This window comes from Electrophorus electricus, chromosome 1, assembly GCF_013358815.1.
Source record: "Electrophorus electricus isolate fEleEle1 chromosome 1, fEleEle1.pri, whole genome shotgun sequence".
Lineage (NCBI taxonomy): Eukaryota > Metazoa > Chordata > Actinopteri > Gymnotiformes > Gymnotidae > Electrophorus > Electrophorus electricus.
In genome coordinates, this window is record NC_049535.1 from 24,739,800 (window position 1) to 24,763,163 (window position 23,364).

At 44.5% G+C, this 23,364-nt stretch overlaps 1 protein-coding gene across 2 annotated transcripts; it reads right to left on the reverse strand.

The window, feature by feature from the left end:
- Positions 1 to 763: 763 nt before the first annotated feature.
- Positions 764 to 11,066, reverse strand: ccnf (cyclin F). Of its 2 annotated transcripts, XM_035529241.1 has the most exons (17): positions 10,911 to 11,066; positions 9,842 to 9,996; positions 9,043 to 9,149; positions 8,882 to 8,949; positions 8,456 to 8,652; positions 8,154 to 8,207; positions 7,836 to 7,940; positions 7,677 to 7,754; positions 6,930 to 7,081; positions 6,655 to 6,819; positions 6,239 to 6,362; positions 5,817 to 5,997; positions 4,094 to 4,181; positions 3,097 to 3,196; positions 2,638 to 2,765; positions 1,890 to 2,059; positions 764 to 1,682 (listed from the first exon to the last, which is right to left on the reverse strand). In XM_035529241.1, the coding sequence occupies exons 1-17, from the start codon at positions 10,921 to 10,923 to the stop codon at positions 1,231 to 1,233; spliced, it is 2,337 nt and encodes a 778-aa protein (XP_035385134.1). In that variant the 5' UTR covers positions 10,924 to 11,066; the 3' UTR covers positions 764 to 1,230. The 2 variants fall into 2 exon arrangements, with proteins under 2 accessions (XP_035385134.1, XP_035385137.1); XM_035529244.1 differs by lacking the exon at positions 7,836 to 7,940.
- Positions 11,067 to 23,364: the final 12,298 nt, after the last annotated feature.

Below are 23,364 nucleotides of genomic sequence, written 5' to 3' on the forward strand. Positions count from 1 at the left end.
CTGTAGAGCACTGTATAACACTCAAAACACTTGCAGTTGATTGTTCAAGCAAATGTCACTAAAGACATGAACACCCATTCCAGCACTGGGAAAAGGAAAAAGTGCTTAGTTTCAGTTGAGGTTATAAAGAAACGGCACATCCGACATCACATTTTAAAGTCAGCGTGTTGTACCACAGTTGGATTCTGTGTTATTCTGCATTGAATATTAGAAAGAGGTCAACTGTTCACTTTTCATTGTCGCTGGCCAAAACAATGGCATCACAATCAGTACGGTATTGAGTGAGTATGACATGTTACAGTACAAATGGTTACCATGTTGTTCAGCAGTTAAACGTTCAACCATGTTTGAGAGTAATGATGGGCAGTGGTAATGTATATTTCTTTAAAAAAAACAAACCAAACATCTGGCATTGGAATTTGGCAAAACACTCAAAGCTCATAAAAAGCACACTGTGTATAAAATATACATGAGCACAGAGGGTATAAATTATTCAAAAATATTCAAGTCACCTAAAGAAAAATACATCAGTGCCCTGAATAGAGTGAAATCACTCGGTTGCATTTTGGATGAGTATATACCCCCAACATGAAGCCATTTCATGCATTATAGGCTCTCTCAATAACAGGACAATGCTTGGGGAGAGAGAGAGAGAGAGAGATTTTATATATATATATATATATATATATATATATATATATATATATATATATATATATATATATATATATATATATATATATATATATATATTAGGGTCAGAGCCATACATTTGGCAAAGTTCAGAAAGTTCAGACACATGGGTGCAGAAGTAGCTCTGCAGGAATTCCAGAGGTTTGGTCATCGAGAAACTGTAGGGCAGATCTGCCTATTGCCAAATGATTAAAATTAATGATTAATGAGAATGAAGGGATAATCACCATCAGTTCTTCCTTTTCCCTTCTTAAAAGAACATGTCATCCAAATAAACTGCAGTGAATGAAATCTGCCAGTGATGCGTTAGCACACACTCATAAAATACTAACTGGCCCCCCACTCGCTTCCGCTCATTTTCACATCTGTATTTTGGAGGCCAGAATTCTTTTAAAGCTCACAGTGGGTGATCTGATGTATGGGAACGAACCGCTTTCGCCCGTTCAGACTGGGGTTCAGCACCTGAGAAACAAACTGCTAAGAGGCATGAGGTGGGACGACTGCTAGGGCCCAGCAGGTGTCCAGTCCAGCCCGTGCTCACAGGCTGAGGGGCAGAGCCCTGGGCGGCTCTCCCTCCTCCATCTCCGTCTCCACCTCCATCTCTCCGCCGCTGTGCGCGGCAGTGTTCTTCCTCTTCACCTGCCTGTGGGAGGCACCATCGGGCCGCTGCATAGGGACCAGCAGACGGAAGCCGGGCGAGGCGGAGACCGAGGCCTGGCTGACTGAGGAGAGGGAGCAGGGCATCAGGGAACACACGGCAGGGCTGCTGCTCTGGACGGACGAGTAGCCAGAACTGTGTAGTTCTACGCGCAGTGGGCGTCTGGAGGAGGACAAAGGCTGTTGGGAGTAGGGTCGGCCGCGGCTGCTGGAAGCATCCTCGGCTGCGCACATGCCGTCGTCGTCGTCTTCGTCGTCGGAGAGAGCGCGGCAGTGCGACTGCCCGTCGCCGTGCTCTGTGGAAAGCAGCAGCTGCACCGACATCACTGAGGCTGTGAAAGCAGACAAACACAGGCCTCGCTGAGACACAAACACAAGCCTCTCTTGCTTCAAAAACTACCTTTTCAAACCAGCGCTAGAAAACCTAGAAGAAATGCAACGTATTTGATGACATCACTCCCCTCACCCAAGACTTACTCATACATCGCTAGGAAGTGAGAATGTCAATAAGTGCATCAGAAGCGCTTTGGCTCACTCACTTTCAGCTTCTCTCTCGCCCTCGCTCTCCTGGTCACCCTCATAGCCTGAGCAGGACGCATCCAAGCTCCAGTCCAGGATGTCACCCAGAAGGGTCTCCTCCTGAGTGGACAGCTCAGCTGTGGGTGTGGCCACAAAGCTGCCTCGGTGGGTCTGCATGCTGTCCTCTTGCCTGATACGCGCACACACACACACACACACACGCACACGCGCACACGAGAGAGAAAGAGAGACCATCACATACATTAAAAAACAAACCCAAAAGGCTTTTGGTTTTTTTTATTATTCCAAAAGCAAAAGCTGGGGGAAAACCAGATGTTGGAGGCTATGTGGGGAGAGTGTGGCTAATCACTGCCACATGGCATGTTGGCAAGACCCTGCATTAAGACTATTTGGGACTGACCACCACGAAGCCCTGGAAAGTATATTTAATTGAGACATCCTTAAATGATACTAAATTCTGACCCAAGTTCAGACAAATTTGTAGATGACTGGACAAACCCGATCCATGAAAAACCAAGTCTCAATTGGAATGAAGATGGGTAAATTTGTATGACTGTGATCCAGACAGTTTGACCATGTTAAGCCCATAAAGCCAGAAGTCAAGATACTGTGCTTCTCTCTTGGTGTGTTGGCAAGTGTGTGTGTGAGAGAGAGTTCATTTATTCCTCACCACTTCTCAATACATGGATACACAGACGAATTAGATACATAACACACAATGTAATAAAACAGGTTACTATACCAGACCTCTTGCCAGATGGAGAAGACAGGAAGGTGGGGATGTCTGCTGAAGGGCCACTGTAACTGGGAGCTCCAACCTGAGGCTCCATCTCTGGGACCTCCAGCACCTGGCACACGTCTTTAAACCCCATTACCTGAGAACCACAAACCATTAAGTATGTTAGAATCAGGTAACTTGTTACCTGAATACAGTACACTCCAGCTGCTAGGCAAAGGCAAAACCTACATGACACTTATTACATTAACAAACAAATAGTTACTGGCTATCATGTTTTGTACAGTGCAGTACAATCTGTTATCTGTCAAACAAAATCAGAATAGAACAAAAGTATCACAGGACTTACAGGTATCTTAATAAAGGACAAGCAGCACAGGCTTTACAAGTACCATCCTTCATAGTTAAGCTGCATTCACTCACACAGAGGTGGAAAGTGAACGCAGAGGTTTGGAAGGAGCAGTACTCACTTTCTCTTTGCTAATCTGCTGGTGTGTATCACCCTCAAATCTCTGCTTAACACCTGTTAAGGAGACATGTCTGTAGTCTTTGGGAGTGTCTTGGCTGAAGCTGGCAAAGAAAAGAAACCCCCCCAAAAATTTATAAAATCAGAGAAGCATGCTTGAAACACTGAAAACTCTTATGGCAAAAACAACCGCAAGCCAAATCTGACTCGACAATGAGTAAATAAATTCAATTACAAAACAAACAAGTGGAAAAAAAAAACAAAACAGCACACTGATTCTACCATGTCACACTTAATATTAGCTGTTGATGTGCTTTGACATGAATTAGCTTCTTGCAACTGTCCTAGCGCTAAGCTACTGTAGCTCACACATACAGCAACAAATGCCATGATTATATCGATAACCATGATAAATTTTGGTTACTATATTCATGATATTAAAGCTGCACTATATATGAGTTACTTGTTGAAATTCAAAGTCACATTACGGAGTCAAGCGGAAAAAATTCTGATAAAAATAGTGTCCTTCTGCTGCTACGGGTGACCCTGTAAAGTATGAAATATTCAATCAAAAGTCATAGCTGTCGGGTCAGATTTGGAGTTTTGGGGACATTTTAGAAGTCGTTATGCATTAACACCACACACATATTCAAAAGGAAGCTATATGATCCAAACTTTCAGTATATGAATATGATTTGTAGCTAAATATTATGCAAAAATATTATGCAAACATTTTTAGCTAAATATTAGCAAAAATAATATGACTTATCAACTCAGAGAGGGCAGCCCTAATAAATGAAGACTGTAAGCATCATTAACACTCATGAAATGTTTGCATGCAAAACTATCACAACATCACTGCAGATGACAGTACACAATATCTTACCCCTGGTACAGTCATTCTTTGTCCAGTTTGAGGTTTAAATGGTTCTTTACTGAAAACGGATGCGTCTATGTCAGCAAGTGGCTGCAGCCACGTCAGTCAGAGCATGAGAACTCACCATTTGATATAGAGCAGCAAAGCAACGGGCACAAGGAGCTCTTTAGAAAAGCCCGTGTTCTCCACCAGCTGACTCGGCCATACTGGAGCTGCAGAAACACACAAGACATGAGCACAGGGAACACACCACTGCACACACTGCTCAGGGTCCAGGCTCCTTAAAAAGACGCATTAGTCAAGAAAGTCCACCTCTAGCAGTTAGGTAGGTGAACTCAACACAGGAAAGCTTTATTTTCCCTTTGACTCCATCTTCCATTCCCACCCATGAACACAACGCGGACTTTTAAGATCTGCGGTGGCCAGCGGAGGTCAACTGCAGTTTTCTAGCATTACCGAAGTTATGTTAGCAAAACTCAGCCGCATGGTAGCTATTATCTAATGGCGAGTGCGCTTGTATACAGAAGCCTATATGCCTACAGAAATGGAGGGTGCGGCTGTGACGTCACTGTTACGCCCACAGAGTGGCAGGAAGACATTGTTAGTGTTCAGTGTTAATAGCACAAAAAATAATAAAACATCGAAAATGGGAAAGAACTGTTGAGCGACTGACTGCATGAATTCTGAACCGTCTTAGACTACAGAAAGCTTGACAAGACAAGACTTAACTGTAGATTTTGAAGTTAGCTACATTTGGAATGGAAGAACATGAAATATCTCGAAGACCACAAGAAATAACTTCTTAAAATATCAAATGTAATCATCAAAAAGGTTGTTTTATGTGCATAAATATATAATGGGTTAGGGTTAGTGAGTGGCAGTGTTGACTACGAACAAAGTAGGCATAACTTTAGTTTTACAAATAAAAGTTAAAATAAAATACCTCATTTGCATATAATATATATTTTAAAATAAAATAAAAGATTTGCACAAACCTATCTACATACAACCAGAATATCCACTGGTGCCCTCATCACTTTAATTTCACCAACAAATCCTGCCTTGAAGTACGCCCCAGCATCAAAGCTGGTAGGCCTGCAAAAACCTTGCTTAGTGCATTACACGGGGTCAAAATGGAAATGTCAGGACGCGCAATTCCTGGCCAAATGTCGATGTCCATGGCGCATTGGGTCTTCAGTCATTTGAAATGATAATGTCCTCTATAAGCAGGAAAAGACTACAGCACTGTGCTCCCCCAGCACATAGTTGATTTATTCTACCGGGCAAATTAACATGACATGTCATTACATTTCATTCTTTTAAAAACTTATCGACAAATCATGCTTCCAAGTGCTCTCCATGTTCTTAGTATAGCAGTGGTGTTTGGCCAGAGCAGGCATTAAACATATGTGGTGGTCGTATTTTACTCTGCATGTGGTGTTGTCCACTACAAAATGTATCCTGTTCAATTATAAACCTAGAAACACTTAAAATTCAGCTCATAATTTGCCGATGTGAGAATAGTCGAGTTTGATGCCGTTGACCAGAATTACATATATCCAAGCTGACATAAAACATTTATTATTCTAGAATAATTAACAATATTTCTCTGAAGGTGAAGGTGCAGAAAGAATTCTGATTTTAGCTCAGTAATCTGATTTCAGTGCACGTACACTCTTACTCTGATTTCTTCCTGATTGCAGAGTCTGCGCATGCATGCAAACGTAACCTGAGAGTGTATAGCCGTCCTGGAAGCGGCTAGCAGAATTAAATGCAGCACCCGCTCGCTGAGAGAAGAAGGGGAAAAAAAGGAGCCAATTTCTGTCTTTACATCAATACACACCCACCATAATTGTGCAGAGCTCGTGTGAGCAGCAGCGCGGCACAGGCGAGGCGGGCAGGCCCAGGAACGGCGAGGGCGGAGTAGAGCAGAGAGAGCTCACACACGTAGTTGTAGAGATGAGAGCTCCGCCGCTCCATGGGCATCAGAGACTGCAGCACCTCCCCATAGTCCAGTACAGTGGGGGTCTGCATCACGCACACACACATGCACACACCTCTTACAGTCCGCCTTAAAATACAAAGAATTGCTGACAGAAAAGGTTCCTTGATGAAATCCACTGAAGCCCATCAGGTTAGACTGGCATGAGGCCAAGTAATGTGTCCAGCAATTCATTCCCGATTAAGAACTTATTTGCGCTACGGACTAGGACCCCAACAAGGTGGCACCCAATACACTTTTAACTGGGGGGGGGGGGCATCTACTCACTCGGATCTTCCCTTCCAGCACAGAGATGACTTCGCCCATCATCCTGACCAGGTCCTCATACTGATAGGTGTTGTCGGTGAGCCACACGGCCTCTCGAATGGTTAGGATCTCCTTACTGATATACCTGGGGGGGAAACAAAACAAAACAAACATCACACCGGATCCCAAAAAGAAGAGAAAGAGAAAATGTTTTTTTAAAAAAAGAAGAAATTTTTTTAAAAGTATGAAAAAAGGCATAAAAAGGTAATGCAGGATCCCGTTAAACTAATGCTTTAAAAGGAAGGTTCCCAAAATTCACATTATTTGGACCAAAGGGACATGTCTACTCAAGCATTAGTAGAGGAACTCCATGGGGGTAGGATGGAGGTGGAGCACCTCTGCTGAAGAGCCTGAACTCAAAGCGCTCAGAGCCTCACCGTGTGCAGATGACCATGCAAGCGATGCCCAGAAGCTGCAGTCGAGCCTTGGGCACTGAGCGGCGAGACAAGTAGCGGTCTACGCAGCCCACAGCCACGTGCAGCGCCAGGCTGGAGAAGTCCTTCATGGTGGTCACCTCCACCAGCCAATCGACCAGGATGTACCTTAGAACACACAGACGATGAACACGAGGGCACGGTCGATGGCCCATGAAAGACAAGCACGCAAAGGTGAAGAGAAGAGTGCGATCTGAATGGCAAGGCGTGGGCGATACCTCATGGTGTCGTTGATGTCCAGCGCGTGCGGGTCGTCCAGGCGTCGCTGGGGGAGTGGACAGGAGTGGAACAGCTGGGCGACCAGGTGAGTGCAGGTACGAGCCTCCAGTCCCAGGGGGCTGCCACTGGCAACTGACTTGGCCAAAGACAGCTAAGAGCAGGACGGAGGGCAACAATCAAAACCCTGAGCATATACGTGCGCACGTGGGTGTTTGTGTATTCACACATGCATGCGCAACCCTCCATGGGATAACAAGCTTTCAGAAATTCACTACAAAAGGAGCGCAACATTTTAAAAAACGATTACTCATCCACCACCCCTTTTTCAAACGTTGGCATTTAGAGGGGTAAAATCAGGTATCGCCACAGATAAGGTCAACAAGTCACCGGCCTCCAGAGGCAAACATGAAAACCTCTGACACATACCAGGTGCACATTCAATCACACACACATTTAATTAGGAGAGAGCCTCTAAAACACAAGACCGCAGCTGATTGAAGAGCCCAACACAAAGGGTTTACAAGCGTTAAAACTCTTCGTGACGTCAAATCAGCCATAACTCTCAGTGTTGGGCACTTTCACAGTTTTGTTGTGCTTAAAATATTACCCTGGGTCTAAATAGCTGACAACAATAATGGCAGTGCACTGGCAATCTCTGGTGGCCAACCTTAATACAATCTTTACATTTGGTTATAACTGCAGTCATTCACACAAACACTCCAGCAAAATAAAAAAAACAGACATACCTGAGCCTCCCAGCAGCCTTTGGTAGCGTAGTCCCTTAGAGTGCGTACACACTGGAGGTACCTGCCGGGGTCAACCAGCTGTAGAGGAAACAGACCATCAATAAGTGGGGCCCTTCGGTGGAGGCGCCAGAGGCCTTGGGGTTCAGAGGAAGCGCTTACCGCTGCACTGCGGTTCTGCTCCCACAGCAGGTACGAGCTCTGCACACTGCCACAGCACGCTGACTCCTCCAACAGCTCAAGAGCCGTCGCTTGCTTCACCTCGTCCTAACACGCACGATCACGCCACGTCACGCCACACACCCCAAAAAGCAGCTTGAAAATGGCTCATGTGAAACTGAACGACTACAGGGACTCTGGGGTCTGTTATATTAAGCAGCGCAGCATTTTTTTGTTATCGTTGTTAATCCTACTATTTGACATAATAGGCACTAATGTTTACTCCACCCCCTGCTGAAGTTTTATTTTCATGCAACTCACATCAAACAGCTGGAGAACTCTAGCCAGGCAGTGCAGCAGAGTTCCTCTCAGCACCTGCAACACAACAGATCAGTGGACAACAAGGCTAACATTCCAGAGCAGCGGATATTCTGAAAACTAAAGAAATACTGTGTGTGTATTTGTATATGAGACGTACACACACACAAATATAAATTAAGTGAAATATAATAACTTGAAGTTGCTACTTTTATTTCTATGATATAAACCATTTCTTTATTCTTTATAGAACAAACAAAAACAAACATTCTTAGTAAATCTTCTACTACTACTACATTATTTACCATATTGTTATCACTCTCTGTTTCAAGATAGTTATACACCACTGCCTTGCAGCAGCTCCCAGAGGGGGACCAGGGTGGCCGGATAAAGAGCCAGATGAAGGGGTCAGCCAAGGGGGAGCGCAAGCTCTCAGCCAGGGCGAAGTAACGTGCTGCCATCATGCCGCACAGCTGAGCGCGGCCCTCGTCGTTGAGCGACGCTGCAGGGAAAACAATAAAAGGCTGCTTGGAGCATCTTTAAAAGTATTTCAGCCAGAAGCTTTTAAGGCAGCTCTCTGTGCACCTACCTGCTTTTATTCATAGTCTCATTTCTATTTTGCTTCCACTCCTTTTGCACTATACTCTTTCAAAGATCAAATTAATAATAAACGCAAAGAACCAGGAATCAAGGAACGGGAACATTCAACAGGAAGATGGCCAGAAACTTACGTCCTTCATTGTACAAATATGCAATTCCTAGCTTTACTGCCGCTTCAAAGTTGCCTTTCTCTGCTGCCCTGGATAGAAGACGAAAGGGAAATATTTGGAATCTTATACAATTTAAGGTTAGCCTCTACATGAAATAAAAGGATATGTAATTGGAAGCCTACTTCTCAAAGAGCCAGACAGTGTCTGGAGCTGGCCAGCTGTCCTTAAAGCTACCCCGCGCCCAGACACTTGAGTTGTTGTCAATAATATCACGGAACCGAGAGTGCACCTAGAAGCACCAAAAAAAAAACAAAAAAACACACACTTAATAAAAAAAATTATTTTCTATAATTTTCTATAAAGGGACTCCATTAAAGAAGTAGCTGTTTCAAGACCACAAGCAAGAGCAAAACACCTGTGTGACTGTATGAGAGAAGTAGGTGAACAAATTAATTTTCACCACTTCATGTTCCAAGCAACACCAAAACAGATGACAACCATGCACTGTAAAATTTAGTTTGATCTAAACCTACTCTAGCTCAAAACCATGCTTAATGTGTGAGATGTGGCGGCAGGGTGGTTAGCACATTTGCCTTGCAGCACTTGGGTTTGAGTCCTGATCTGGGTGGAGTTTCCATGTTCTCCTTGTGTCTGTGTGGGTTTCATACAGGGTCTCCGGTTTTCTCCCACAGTCCAAAAACATGGAGGTTAGGTTGACTGGATACTCTAAATTGTCCTGTGTGTGCGCATGTATGTCTAGTGATGCTTGGAGCTCTGCCCTGGTCTTAACCTCCTCCTCATCCCCTTCACAGTCCCCCAGGGGGCTGTGGTTTCTGATTGAGAGTATGCTGTGCGCAAAATTGGCTGCCGCTTCTCATCAGGTGTGTGAGTGTGTAAAAAAGAAAAAAGTGATATTTGTAAAGTGTCCTTGAGTTTGAGAAAGGCACTATATAAATACTAATATAGCGGGACGCTACTGACGGTTCGAACGGCCAGTAGGTCTTCAGCAGAGAGGCAGTGGAGAACACACAGCAACACCTCCTCGGGCAGGGACAGAAGCGTCAGAGAGGGGACCTGCTTTCGGACTCGCTTCCGCGCAGGTAGCGAAAAACATTTAGAGCATCGACAGTGCAACACTAAAAAAAGAGAGAAAGGAGGAAAATGAATTCAAGTTAAACAGTTTCACTAGCTAAAATCTTCCCAAAACCTTTGTGGTAGCAATATTAAATGCATCCGGGTTACGTGAACGAACATTACATTTAGACTTACTACATCACTTGCATCAACTTTAATTCTAGGGTTTTGTCTGTTTGTTTGTTTTTAATTTACGATGTCCAAGACCGGGTTTTTAAATCTAAATCCTAAATGTATGCAGATAGCTAGCTATCTAGCAATTTAACAGCTTTGATCAGCTCATAACCTTAATCAAAAAGACAGATCATAAGTACAAATAATCTTGACAGTTTTTCAAGTAAAATTGTCCATATAGTCTAGCAAAACGTAATCAAAAACACATTTAGTGCTAACTTTCTGTAATATTGATCTAGTGTCGATTAGCATAACATTTTGAAGTAACGTTACAAGATTCAGCGGCGGAGTTTCCCTCCTTAGACCTGGACACCTAGGTTAGCAAGCTAGCTAATTACCTGATCACAGGCGTTGGCATAGCTATACATTTGCTAGGAAGCTTTATATTTGTATGTGTGATATGAAGGCACTTATATACATGCATGCTTCTCAGTAAATAAAAACCTAAATAATGCTCAACAGAGCCACGCAAAATCAGATTAACAGCCAACGACAGTCCAAGTCGTGTGAAGTTAACCGGCTAGCGTTAGCTGCCTTGCTAGAGTTTTTAGGGTCTAGCTGGCTATATATCGTAAATGGCTTCAGAGTAAAACTTACATATACTGACAAAAATGTACAATTACTGCCAAGATAAATTTACGGAGAAAATATTTAATTTACACAGGTTAGCTAACGCTAGCTGGTTCATTTCCACCAGTTAATCTGTTTAAATAGCCAGTGTAGGTCAGGTAAAACTACTTACCACCCGCTTTCATTTCAAGAGCGATCGGCTGCCACTAACAGCAGGGCCCAAGTCTCCTAGCAATAGTGAGTGGGAAACGGCGTATTTGGCTGAGTAGTATTTATGTTTTTTAGTTTAACACTGGAATACTTTCTGAGGCCGTACTGACTAGTAGTGTTTAACTCCAAGCATGCGATTTGTGTTGTAGATCCTCCCCAAAAACGCTTAGCGCCGCCCGCGCGCACCAGTTTAAACATCAACTTTGAAAGATTATTGGTGAAAAACGGACACGCCCATTTGCATCTACGCACGTGTTGATTTGTACGTCTATAGCCTTCGACCTACTATTGGTTGATTTTGTGAATAATTAAATAAGATCTGCTGATTGGACAGGATAATGCTATTTCGAATTGCGCTTTTTCATTCTTGCTGCCATTGGTCTATACATCTCATGCTACTACTTGCTGGGCAACATTAAATTTGAGGTCGGGGGGACATTTTAATAACTATTCCTTCAAATATCTTAAATGATCTGTTACATTTTTTTAGAATTAATAAAACGCCCACGCATTCTTATTAGAAATAACATGCACAATGATAACTAGTACACCAGCTTTCTCAAACTCAGACAAATAATCTTAGTGAGTCTCAGAAAGTTGGTCTACTAAGATTATTTAAAATATTCTTGTTTTAAAAGCCTATGGCTTGTGTATCTGTTAAAAAACCTGACAAATGAGCGCTACATCTGCAAATGAACACATAACTTTTAGTATCCGTTTAATCCCTACCTTCGGTATTTGAATATATAACAAATCACCACCGGATGTCACAAACAGCGTGACTGTCAAATTCTGCTGACAGTTGACTTTTAAGCCTTTCACAATTGAAAGAATGCTGATGAATTCCTTTTTTGACAGATGCAAAAACAAGTGAGTCACACTTCAATAACTGATTAGCAGTTCAAGGATTTATTTATTTATTTGCATTATTTCCGATTGAGTATTCTTTTGTCAATTTATAGGATTTCAAAGGATCAAAGTTTACATTCTTGAATGTCTCTTAGCTTTAGTCTAAATGACTGTGTTTCAAATGAATGTTCAGAGAAACTTAAAACAACACACTTCTACAACCCTCATCTGTATGTATGATATAAGTGTATTACACTTACAATACATAATTTTAAGTAAATGATGGGGAAAATCTTTTGCATGTTATGGCCATTTAAACTACATAATGTGTTTACTGAAAATCAAAACTGTCAAAATACTTTAGCATTATGATGCTAGATTTCAAAATCTCTTATGAAGACAGCATCACAGTAGTCATATTTCTTTTAAAGATATTTTAAAAGGACTAAACCTTTTTTTTTTTAAAGACTGAAATTGGTCATTTTGGGGTTATGACATATTAATTTTAATGCTGTGCTTTTGAGATGTGAACAGTGAACCAAGTCAAGCAGGACAGAACTGACCTGTCACTGGATATCCTTTTTGTTAGCCAGGTGATATGCAGTGCTAGTGTGGAGGAAGTGTGAAGTAGAGGAAGTGTGATAAATATGGTCCCATTCACTTTAGGAGTCTGACATGTCCAGGCCAAATTATCCATAGTTAGCAGGAATGTGTAATATATATGCTTATGTATTGATGAGACTAGCCAAATTAGGACTGACAAGACTGAAGAGAGTTTCCATGGCAACTTGAAATAATTCTGAATGTTGCACTGAAGGGAAGGACATCTTATGCACAAATGGCAACAGTTTTGTCACCATTTCCCAACTACATGACACTTCCGGTGCTCATGGCTTTGTCTGTTTCCAAACCTCTTCACATTTAATAATTTAATATGGGACAATTTACACGCCATTTGCAGTGATGGTCCAACTTGAGGCTAAGTGGCCTGTTCAAGAGCTAATAGCAGTAACAGAATGTTACCATCTGGGATCAATCCTTGGGGGTCTTGGTTTATAGCCAAGATCTGTAACCACCTTGGTAGCTTCATGGACTGCCGCAAAAGAAAATAGGAATTGAAGTGTCACAGTGTAAAGTATGGCCTCTACTTCTGTGTTTCTCATGATTTATTAAGAAATAGCTCTGCAGAACAGATATTAGCTATAATGGGTTTAAAACCTTTAATAGAATTCACTGAGGCATTACTGCTGCAAGCAGGGATTTCTGAAGCTTGCAGTTTGCATAAAACTTTATTGTGACTAAACTGATTGGTGAAATTGAAGGCAATATGCTCAGATTTTAGAAAACCCAATTTTACTTTGTCATTAGTAAAAACCTTTATTGCAATTGTACAAGGCTCTGAAGCCTTACCTGTGAAACTGTTACATTCCAGCTCCCCTTTTAAGCTCTTCCTTTGGTGTACTTTGCAGTGCCTTACAACCTTGTAGCTTTGCATTCTTGCAGTTTGCAGTTTGTGGTTAGGGATGAAAGATTTTACCACTGTGACAGTGTCAGATCAGTTGTATAAGGACATTCATATTTAAACGGTTGCTATGGCTCACCTGACATATTTTCAAACTCACAATCTGCAGTTTTGGACCACTAAATGCAGCAACCAGTAGCACAAGGAAAAATATTCTAAAACCCCAAATTATTTGTTTGCACTTTGTTGATAATTATGGCCTGGAACACCGTTTGCCTCATGGTGGAGCATGCGTTTAATAAATCGTGCCTTGTTATCTCCCTGTGCGACCTGATTTTGATGATGGGGGGGAAAATAACGGTGTGCAGTTTTCCAGGAAACTTGCATGGCTCAATTGCCGGATAAGTGCCTGAGAACATCTGGCAGGGTTCACTCTGCACTCATAACAGGCAATTTAGCACTGCTATTTCTTGTTTCCCTATTTACACTCCGATTCATCTGAGACTAATTCTCTCTTTTTTTAAAAAACCCCAAAAAGGTTTATGTTGACAAAAGACATGGATGTAGATTACACACACACACGCACAAACTTCTAAGATTTTGTAATTTGATTTTCATCAAAGGATTAGATTATGCTGCAAATCACTTGTCAAAGCTACTTCAGGAAGATTTAAGTGAAGGATCTGTGTGATAGATGGACAGAAACAGAGCAAAGACTCATATCTTGTGAGCAGTGTCTGGGTCCTGCTTATTCATTTAGCATGAAACATTAAACACAATGCATGTGCCCTAATACTTTTATCAATAATAATATTCACTGGAAAGCTAAAATATTTAATTTTATATTGTATTGTAGCCAATATAAGGCTGATATCTAACAATAAAATTGAATTAAAAATCTATTACTTTATTTAAGCCATATTTATGATCAAGTTGCCTAGCTCTCCTGTATCAGACTTCAGAAGTATGTTATTAATCCAAGTCCAGAAGAAAAAAAAAAGATGTTTGGCAGCAATGACTTGTTTCCTTCTAATGCAAAATTCCGCTGCCATACAGTGTACTTGTGTGTATACTGTAATGAACTCACAGAGGCCACAGTGAAAAGAACTCCTGCTAGCTGTGGGAGTGTTCAGGCAGGAAAGAGATGTCGTGCTGGCGGAGCCAAGACTGGGTGGAGAGGGAGGAAGTGACCACTGTGCCAGGGTTCCTGTAATCGCTGCTGACCCTCACAAACCCAGCGCCTCCTCCTCTGCCCCACACGTGTCCTTTCCCCTTTTCCCTGGATTGGCCAGTTTCCCATTTCAATGCTCACACGCTGCCTGGCCGTGGGTTCCATTTGTCGGTTTTCCACTTTCTCCCGTTGGGAAAACAAAGCATAGTGCTTTGCTGCGGTCACCTGCTAGATGAAGGCATCGTTCGCGGTCGTTAGAGCCTGTGAGTGGGCTAGGGTGGCTGGGGGAAGGGCAATGCAAACAATACCCCAATAAATCCCATGTGAGAGCAGCGCTAAGGGACAGGCATCAGGGGTGTGGTATTATGGGATTGGTGGTAAGGGACGGGTGTAGAGGTGTGGTATAATGGCACAGGTGGAAGGGGTGTGGTATAATGGGATAGGCAGTGGGACACAGGTGTTAGGGGTTGAGTGTTAGGAGTAGTATTAGCGGAGTGGTGTTAGTGGATGGCCTACACCATCAGGGGAGTGGCATTATGGGATGGACTGTAGGGACTCTTTTGGGTCATATTCTTCTCATCTCTCTGTGTTGTTTGTAAATTGGGCCCTGGCAGAGCCAAGCATCACTGAGTCTGGGAACAGCGAAAGGGGAGGTAAAAAGACCAACTGACATTCCAGACAGATAAGGCCTGGTTGTGGACTACAGTGTATTTAATGGTACACACACACATACACACACACATGCAGACAGGAGACAATGCACATTGTCCCCACTGACAGAAAAAAGGGACAATTTGTGCATGAATAATTGAGCAAAATCATAAAACTTGGCTAATGAATGGCTAATGCAGCATGGCTAATGAATGGCTAATGAAGCATGGCTAATGAATGGCTAATGAAGCATGGCTAATGAATGGCTAATGAAGCATGGCTAATGAATGGCGGTCAATGGGAAATAATTAGCATGATCTCATTTTAGTAATGCCTTCACTTGCCTTCCGTCATGGCTAGCAACATTAGCATATGTGCAGCAATTGTTCCTTTAGTCTGGCATGGGGAAGGAGGTTCTGGTTGTCTATTCATGTGGATGGCAAGTTCTATATTGACTATATATAGCCTGTAGCTCTCATGTGTTTGTCCTGTGCTCTGCTTCGATAAATTGAGGTCAGTGGGAGTGTGCAGTAGTAATGCCTTGTGTTGAAAACCTGGGCTTGTTCTATTTGTTTGTTTGTTTGTTTGTTTGTTTGTTGATTGACAAAAGGACCACACGGCCCTGATGCCCTGGCCCTTTGGCCATCCAATAAACGATTTAAACATCTCTATCCCACAGTTTCAAAAACACACTCTGACCGAAATGCATATGGGGTTTTTTTTCTAGTAACATGCAGGATGGTGAGAGAGAGGCAGGTTCGCCTCCTGCTTGAACCCTCACACTGACTCTACAGGCATTTATAGCGCAGTCATTAAATATAGATGAAAGCAGCAGAAAGTTGGAAGCCTTTCCTGCTACGCATCACACAGTTCATTCTGTTTTTTGTTTTTTTCTCAGAATTCAGTTAATGACTGAATAAACTATAATGCATCACTATATTTATTACATTTTATCAAATAATGCAGACAGGCAACCTCACTTGACATTTCTTTAATGTAATATTTGTAGTTCAAAATCTGTTTAAATATAGTATAAATATATAAATATATAACTAGCATTTACATTGTTGTATACAATACAGATCAATGTTGGGCATATAATTGCCTCCAGCTAGTGACAACATTCTGCAGTTTATAGGCACAATAATGCCCAATCAGATATATACCTCCAGTATAAAGAGGCAGATCTTCCCTTTCTTTGTTTTTAATCAGCAGAATAAAACAGGTCACACACAACAGTTACCAAATTCTGTTACTTCAGCATTACAATAGGGTGTCAAAACGAACATGTCATGGGGAACGGCGTATCCCGGACTACAGTACAAGCATACATGTGTACAGTGAAAGAATCCATTTGCAACGACGCAAGTACACGATTATGGTTTATGGTGGACGGACTGACTGACTGAGTGAGTGGGTGGGTGGGTGCACATGAGAGCAAGTCAGAGAGAGACATGGGCCGCTAATGAGTCTGTATTCCAGTCGTTCCGCAGCTGGCTCCTTTCAATCCGTTTTTTCCCAATGAAATTGCTTGCCTCCCTCTGGCATTGTACCCAGCTCTTGTCCTTTTATGTCGCCTTGCCTGGTTCCGAGCAAGGCAGGCCGAGTGCCGAAGACTAGGACCTCCTGTGGAATAATAGCACAGCCTGCCACAGCTGTGGGGAGCACCCAAGAATCGGAGCCCCATCTCCTCCACAACCCGCGCTGTCTACACACCTGATACACAGCGCAGCGTATCCTCCGCGCATTCACCCACAGTCTAGGCCATTTGGTGAATATCGGCCATTTATAAAACTCACCATCCCCTACTGGCCAGATAGTAGGCCACCGACCCGCCGTTGTAAGCGCATTTCTTAGACTTATTTAACGTCGCCGGTGATGACTCATGCACTGATATCCTACCGCGGCTGCTTCTTCGTAAACAGCCTCCTCGGATGACTGTCCTAAATAGTTTCCTCGAACCTCCCGCGTTTTATCGGTTGTTCCTCACTGTCCGCCACACCCGGTCCCAACGTCAACCTCGTTCCGAGTGTATACGCGCCGTGTCACGGCCGGTTTAACACGCACACATTTCGCGGGCGTCCGTCACGCGGGGGCTGCGCTAAGAGGCCACGATCCGCGTGGCACGGCGGCATGCGCCGTCCGCTTGCTGTCCACTCTCGAAAGACAAAGGGCGGAGATTTCTGTCTGCTTGCCTCAGCATTCACAGGGGCCATCTTGTAAAGAACTGGAGATGAAAGAGATGTTCTGTGAATATATCTCTGTGGAGGGGAGGGAGGGGCAGTTTGTTTTGGGGAAGAAAAGCATTCAGATGTTCTGTAATAAAACACGGAGGCAGTGTTAAATGCATTTGACAAAATTAACGTCCAAACAAGGCACTACATTCGAGCCCAAAAATGACTAGTGAAAAATGACTGTGATAAATGTCAGGGAAACTTGGAATTTTGGCACAGAAAAAGGAGCCTTGGACAATTAACCTCCTCTACAGTTTCAGCTGAAGCACTTGTCTGCATTAAACACTCTCTATAAAAATGACCATGAACAGACGAACAAAAACAGGCTTAAATAACTGCCGTTTCAAGTATACATTATGTCTTTCTTTAGCGATGCTATTCTTAGTTACCTTTCTCTCCACTGAATCTCTCATTGCATTTCTCTTGCTGCACAGACAAAGATGTGTTAAGCACTGAATCCAATATTAGATGCAATCAATTTCATACTGATCAATAATACTTCACTCAAAAGTTAAAGCATTAATCTCACATCTTTTTGGAACGCTGTTCCTACACATGGGATAAGATTACTCTCAACAATGGCCTTAATTTCAGTTACTGAGTTCTTGAGTTAATAACTCAAATTACTGAAGGCAACCCTTTTCCTACCAACAATAAGGTTAAATAAATTATGATTTCCAGTATATAACCACCCTTATGCCAACTATGTTCATCTGCTACTCAGGCTTTGACTCTTCTTTACAAAACACATGAACAGCATTCACAAGAGTTCACAAATTGGTTCTTTCATTCCCCCACAAACACACACACAGTATGTAACAAATAGTGATGGCTAGGAAAAGCTAACAGCGATACACCTGTCCATCCATCACTGTTCCTCGTATCAGTCAGCAGCTGAGTTGGCAGAGGGAAATCTCTCTCCAAACAGAGAGACTCCCAGATATTGAATAAGGATCAGAATTTCCACCATGAAGATGTGAAACTGCGCAGTGCTCAGGGGTTTATGAGCTGGGGAGCAGAAGAGAGGGGCAGCGGAGGGAGACGGTACCGCTCCTTTGGGTCCGTAATGCCACAGTAACCGGGCTTTGTGGAAAGGGAAGGCCAGAAAAAGGGGGACTAGGGGGTGCTAAAGTACTAGAGCACACTTGAGTCCTTCTTGCTCAAGGCACTGGATGGGAGGAAACTGTTAAGAGAGTTCTGACAACTGGTGTCTTGCAGTAATCCCACCGCTCAACGAGAGAGGAAATGAAGGCTTATCTCTGGAGACACAGCTCACTTTTCACTGGCTGACCCAGAACAAAAGGGCGTTGGACCGCTGGTCACTGAAAGTTTGTCTCAGTAGAAATTCCACCTTAGTCTTTTTTTTTTTTCCAAACACAACCCTCTCTGCTGTCCTTTAGCGACTTAGTTAAAAAACAACCTGACTAGGGGTGCGCATACACACACACACACAGAGTGAAGCAGCAGATATTTAGCAGACAGTGCATGAGCATGCTGAGGGATGAAGCACTGCACTCTGTCCTACATCTGCACACTCTGACAGAGGAAGTAGATGGAGAACAGGTGCTACGCTCACTCTCTTCCATCTTCCAGGCTTCATACTTTTATGCTCCTCACAAACACTTACACACAAACATACCAAAATACAAGAGACATATGTCCACACGAGCTGCACACACACACACACACACACACACGAATTCACGATCTCTCTAGCCCAATGCCCTGTCCCTCTCCTGATTCACGAGGGCTAGCGGAGCCCTCAGCTCAGGTTCCACTCTCCCGCTGCATAAAAAACCTTGCGCATTGCTCCGGTGTCACAGACAGGAGAATGACGTGCGGTGACAGAGTTGCACTCCTCTTTCGCAGTGTCCGATTGCCCTCTCTGGCGCTCTGCTTCACCCCTGGTAAGTAGGGGGTGAGGGGTGGAGCACAGGCACTTGGCCCCAATGGAAAGGAATGCCGGGGACTGCCGGCGGTGTTGACGGCAGCAGTGATTCCGGCAGTGGCTCGCTGCTGACACTGGCCAGCGTTAAGCGTCCTGGCGATGTGTGCGTGCGAGCGCGAGACTGAGCACGTCCTCTGCTGAGTTGTTTTGATACCAGACACCTGCTGAGGGTCAGTGTGCATGACTCCGGCACGCCCCACACGGCCTGCATGCTTGTCCCATGGCCTCCAGGGTATCCTGAACTCAGCGTCCCTCAGTTCATCTGTGCTCACTGACTGTTTGCCCCACTGCCACCCGAGTGCACATATGGACCAAACCTGGACCGAAAGAAAAGCTTGCAGAACAACAACGAGGAAAAGGAGAGAGTCGAGGCAGCTTAGCAGCTGAGTGCTTGCCCTGTCTTTGCTGAGTGTCTTCCCCCGTCAGGTCTCTGCTCAGAGGGGACACTGCTCACTGCTGAATGGGCCCGCCTCCTTCTTTTTCCGGCGTTTTTTCTTGTGGGCCGTCCAGCAGGCGGTGGCCATCAGCACCAGGAGCAGCCCAGCGATCAGCAGAACCACCGACACCACCTTGGTCTGAGGGAGGTCGTTGTAGGTGTATGTTACGCCGGTGCCGGCCACGCCAATCACCAGCGAGATGATCCCGAAGGGGAAGATGCAGCGGTACCAGGACTTCTCCATTCCTCCCGTGGCCTGCGAGAGCCGCTCAAGGGAGGATAGCACCTCAGGGACTTTGCCTCCGCCTTCTTGGGTGCAGCCCTCCGGGGCCGGGGCGGCAGGCGGCTGGGCCTGGCAAGCCAGGTGCCCCGTGGTGCAACCCATCGTAAAAGGCTGGAAGGCTGTGAGGCTGAAGCCAGGCAGGGATCTCCTCAGCCGCTTTTAGAAGTCAGCACTAGCTTGAGGAGAGCGGACGAAATCTGGACCTAAACTGACGGAGGGGGGAGAGCAAGGACGTGAGGTGGACGTGATCCAGCAAGACAGAAATCCAGTCACGGTCCCCCCCTCTCTCTGCTGTCCAGTGTTACAGTGCTCTGCATTGTGAATCGGCAGAGGCATGCTGAGCGCTCTCCCAACTGGGCTGCGTGTGGGTATATAATCTGCCAATGGCAGGGGGCGGAGTGAATGAGCAGTGAGGGGGCAGGATGGAGCAGCTGATTGGTTGCAGCTGAAGTGTGACGTCAAATGGTTGAGCAGGGGGCTGCGGAGTGGAGGGAGAGCAGGAAGGAGGAGGGTGGGAGGATTCATTCCAAAGTCACGGCTCCTCCACCTTGATCTGGCTTATTTGGGGGTCCCTGCCGTAAGCGACTATATCCCAGAGCAATGCAGCAGGGCATATGAGAGACTTATTGCTTTATATGAAAAAGAATATTGTGTCGAGTACTGAAATCCCCAAACACATTTTCACTTTATCTTGGTATTGAACACAGGGGATTCCATGTGAGAGCATACTTCGCTGCGTCTCTTGCCTCAATACGGTAGCACATGGCTGGGGTCTGCATGCTTTCTGCTTGGCCAATGAATCCATCCATACCTCACACACACACCCACATACCCACACCAACCCACACTGCAATGTACAAAGGTGGACTGCCAAATGCCTGTCAAAGCGGCTCCATATGGACACTTGTGTAGTTCCATCAACCCTCTCTGGGCTGGAATCTCAGATCTTTTTTTGCCCCCATAAAGGTGATAATCAATGCAAAGGCACAAATCAGAGCCACAGTGACACTCACATGGCAGTAAACATCCATGGAAAGTGAAGTGATGGTGGGGTGTTGCATGAAAAGTAAACTACAAATGACTATATTTGTTACATTTGTTTTATTAAGACCGTATTGACAAATAACTACACCTCCAATGAGTGATAATTATGTACTGTGTAGTTACAGACTGAAAACATAGAAGGAAGAACACCTATGAGATAAAGCTCACGTGTATAAGTTGAGGCTATGTGCATCCGTCCAGGTTATGGCTGTTTTAACATGCATGTCATACTCCACGTCCCTGTGTATATGTACAATATAGCTGCGATCGCGCACTCTGGTAATACAAGCTGAGATGTAACACAAGTCCAGGTTTAGGATACAAGGTGATATAGTAACAAAAGATCACATTCTCCTGCTATTATGAGCAGCTCCCCGTCAGGCGCAAGACTCAGCACCAGAAGGCGCTTAAATGAAACTTAAACATATTCAAGTGAGTCGATAGGTTGAAATTTCACAGCCTGTGTGAACCTGCATTAATGAAGTGGCTTCCAAGTACTTTTTGTACATCGGCGCAAAGTACTAACACGGCCTCGACATTTAGTGCAAGCGCAGGACAAGAAGCCTGTTGTTCACCTCCTTCCCTCGGTAACTGGTTCCAGACCAGACCACAGTGGTGGGAGGCAGTCTTTGGCTGGGAAGTCCTGCCGCATGGCCGACCGAGTAAGGGGGAAATCGAATGATGTGCACAAATGCAGGGTTAATTGATGACAGAGATGACTCAACGCCGGCGGCTTTAAGTCCAAGCTAGCAAAGACTTGGGCATGTGGGAGGGTTAAAAAAAGAAGAAAGTGCGGGAGATAGGTGGACAAGACGAGGCGGCGTGACGTACAGAGAGAGGGGGGGGGGGGGGGGGCAGGGGGGGGGATGGGTGGGTAGGAATGACAGCAGATGGCTGAGTGAATTACCAGGACCTTTTTCAGTAGCAGCACTTTACTTCGCTGCTGGATTATACTAAAGAAACACATCACCCAAAAATGCTAACATGTTTTACCATGAAAGTAAACACAATCACATTAGCATTACACTCCTAGCCTTTATTCTGCATCAGTTACCACTACGTGTGCAATGTTTTCCTTGAAGCCCAAATGTTTCTCCAGGATGCTATATGAATGGTTGTTCCCAGCAGTTTCCTCAGGAGATATATTTGCCCAACATGGCAGGGCAGGGCTAGAGACTGTGGCAGAGGGACAGGGAGGAGAAGGAAGGAAAGCAGTAATGTGTGCAGCAAATTACAGAGTAAAACAACACAGCAACCCTAGGTTTAGTCCCGCAGACGGAAGTGGTCCGATCACAGGAGGGCCATACGCTATTAGAAGGGATAGGACTAGGGAGTGACACATTCATGTGGAGAAAGGCTTCAACTGTTTGGAATTTGGCAGTCCTCTTTTTTTGGACAAGAAACACCGATCTTCATGTCAGATATGCAATCATATGACATGTGCCCTTACAGTGTATTTAAGTTGTAATTTCTGTCTTGCGTGCCGGCCAAGAGCACCAAGTGATATGTTGCTGTTAAAGACTAACACTATGGCCATCATGAAACTGGCAAACTGCATTTTCCTATAGACTAATACTATATAAAGCAGACTCATCCTATCCTCATGTTTTTCAAACCAAACCAAATGACTGAGGCAAAAGTAAAAGCATGCTAAGTATTAGTCTGACAGCTCAAAAACAGATGCCCCAGGGTGCATGAGTGTGAATGGGTGGGTGGGTCTCGTCTGTTGTTTGTCTCCTGTCTTGTGCTCTCTCTTGCTTCCCCCCCCATGTCAAGCCAAGTTGGGTGGAGTGCTCCCTGGAACACGTGCCCGGGTGAGTCAGTGTGTGGAGTGTGTGGGGGCTGGAGGTGGGCACCCACCCACGGCCACGCTGCAGGAACCCAGCACCACCTGTCCCCCCGGTCTGGAGCAGCTTGTGCCGCTTGCCTGTGGGCACGGTGCATTACAATACCCAACACAGCAGCATTCTCACTTTCTCAGACTGTGCCCTAGCTTGGTACTTGGTACAAAGCCAGGGACAGGATTGGATTGATTGCACCACATACTCTGATGCCAAATCAGGCTTTCAAATGATTGCAAACCATGCAATGACTCACTGTGTTAATGAGTTGCAGCTTATTAAACTACCCTGCATGGAGATGTACATAGCTCTTGAATTGCATATGATTATAAGGACTCAGGTAATAATGGGCGACATTTAAGGATTGCCACAATGCACGTGTTCACTTGCTGTGAACACAGATGCCCTGTGGTGCTCCAAGTGTAGGATCAGATCAGTGAGAAACACCTCCAATGTTGTTCCATCTTGGTGACTCAGAGGCTGGGACTCCCACAAAT

Excerpts from the sequence above, each read along its gene's own strand:
- ccnf (XM_035529241.1), bottom strand. Across the intron at positions 3,197-4,093 it reads TTGCTGCTCTATATCAAATG|CTTCAGCCAAGACACTCCCA; the intron begins GTGAGTTCTCAT and ends TTTCTTTGCCAG. Across the intron at positions 2,766-3,096 it reads AGCAGATTAGCAAAGAGAAA|GTAATGGGGTTTAAAGACGT; the intron begins GTGAGTACTGCT and ends TGTGGTTCTCAG.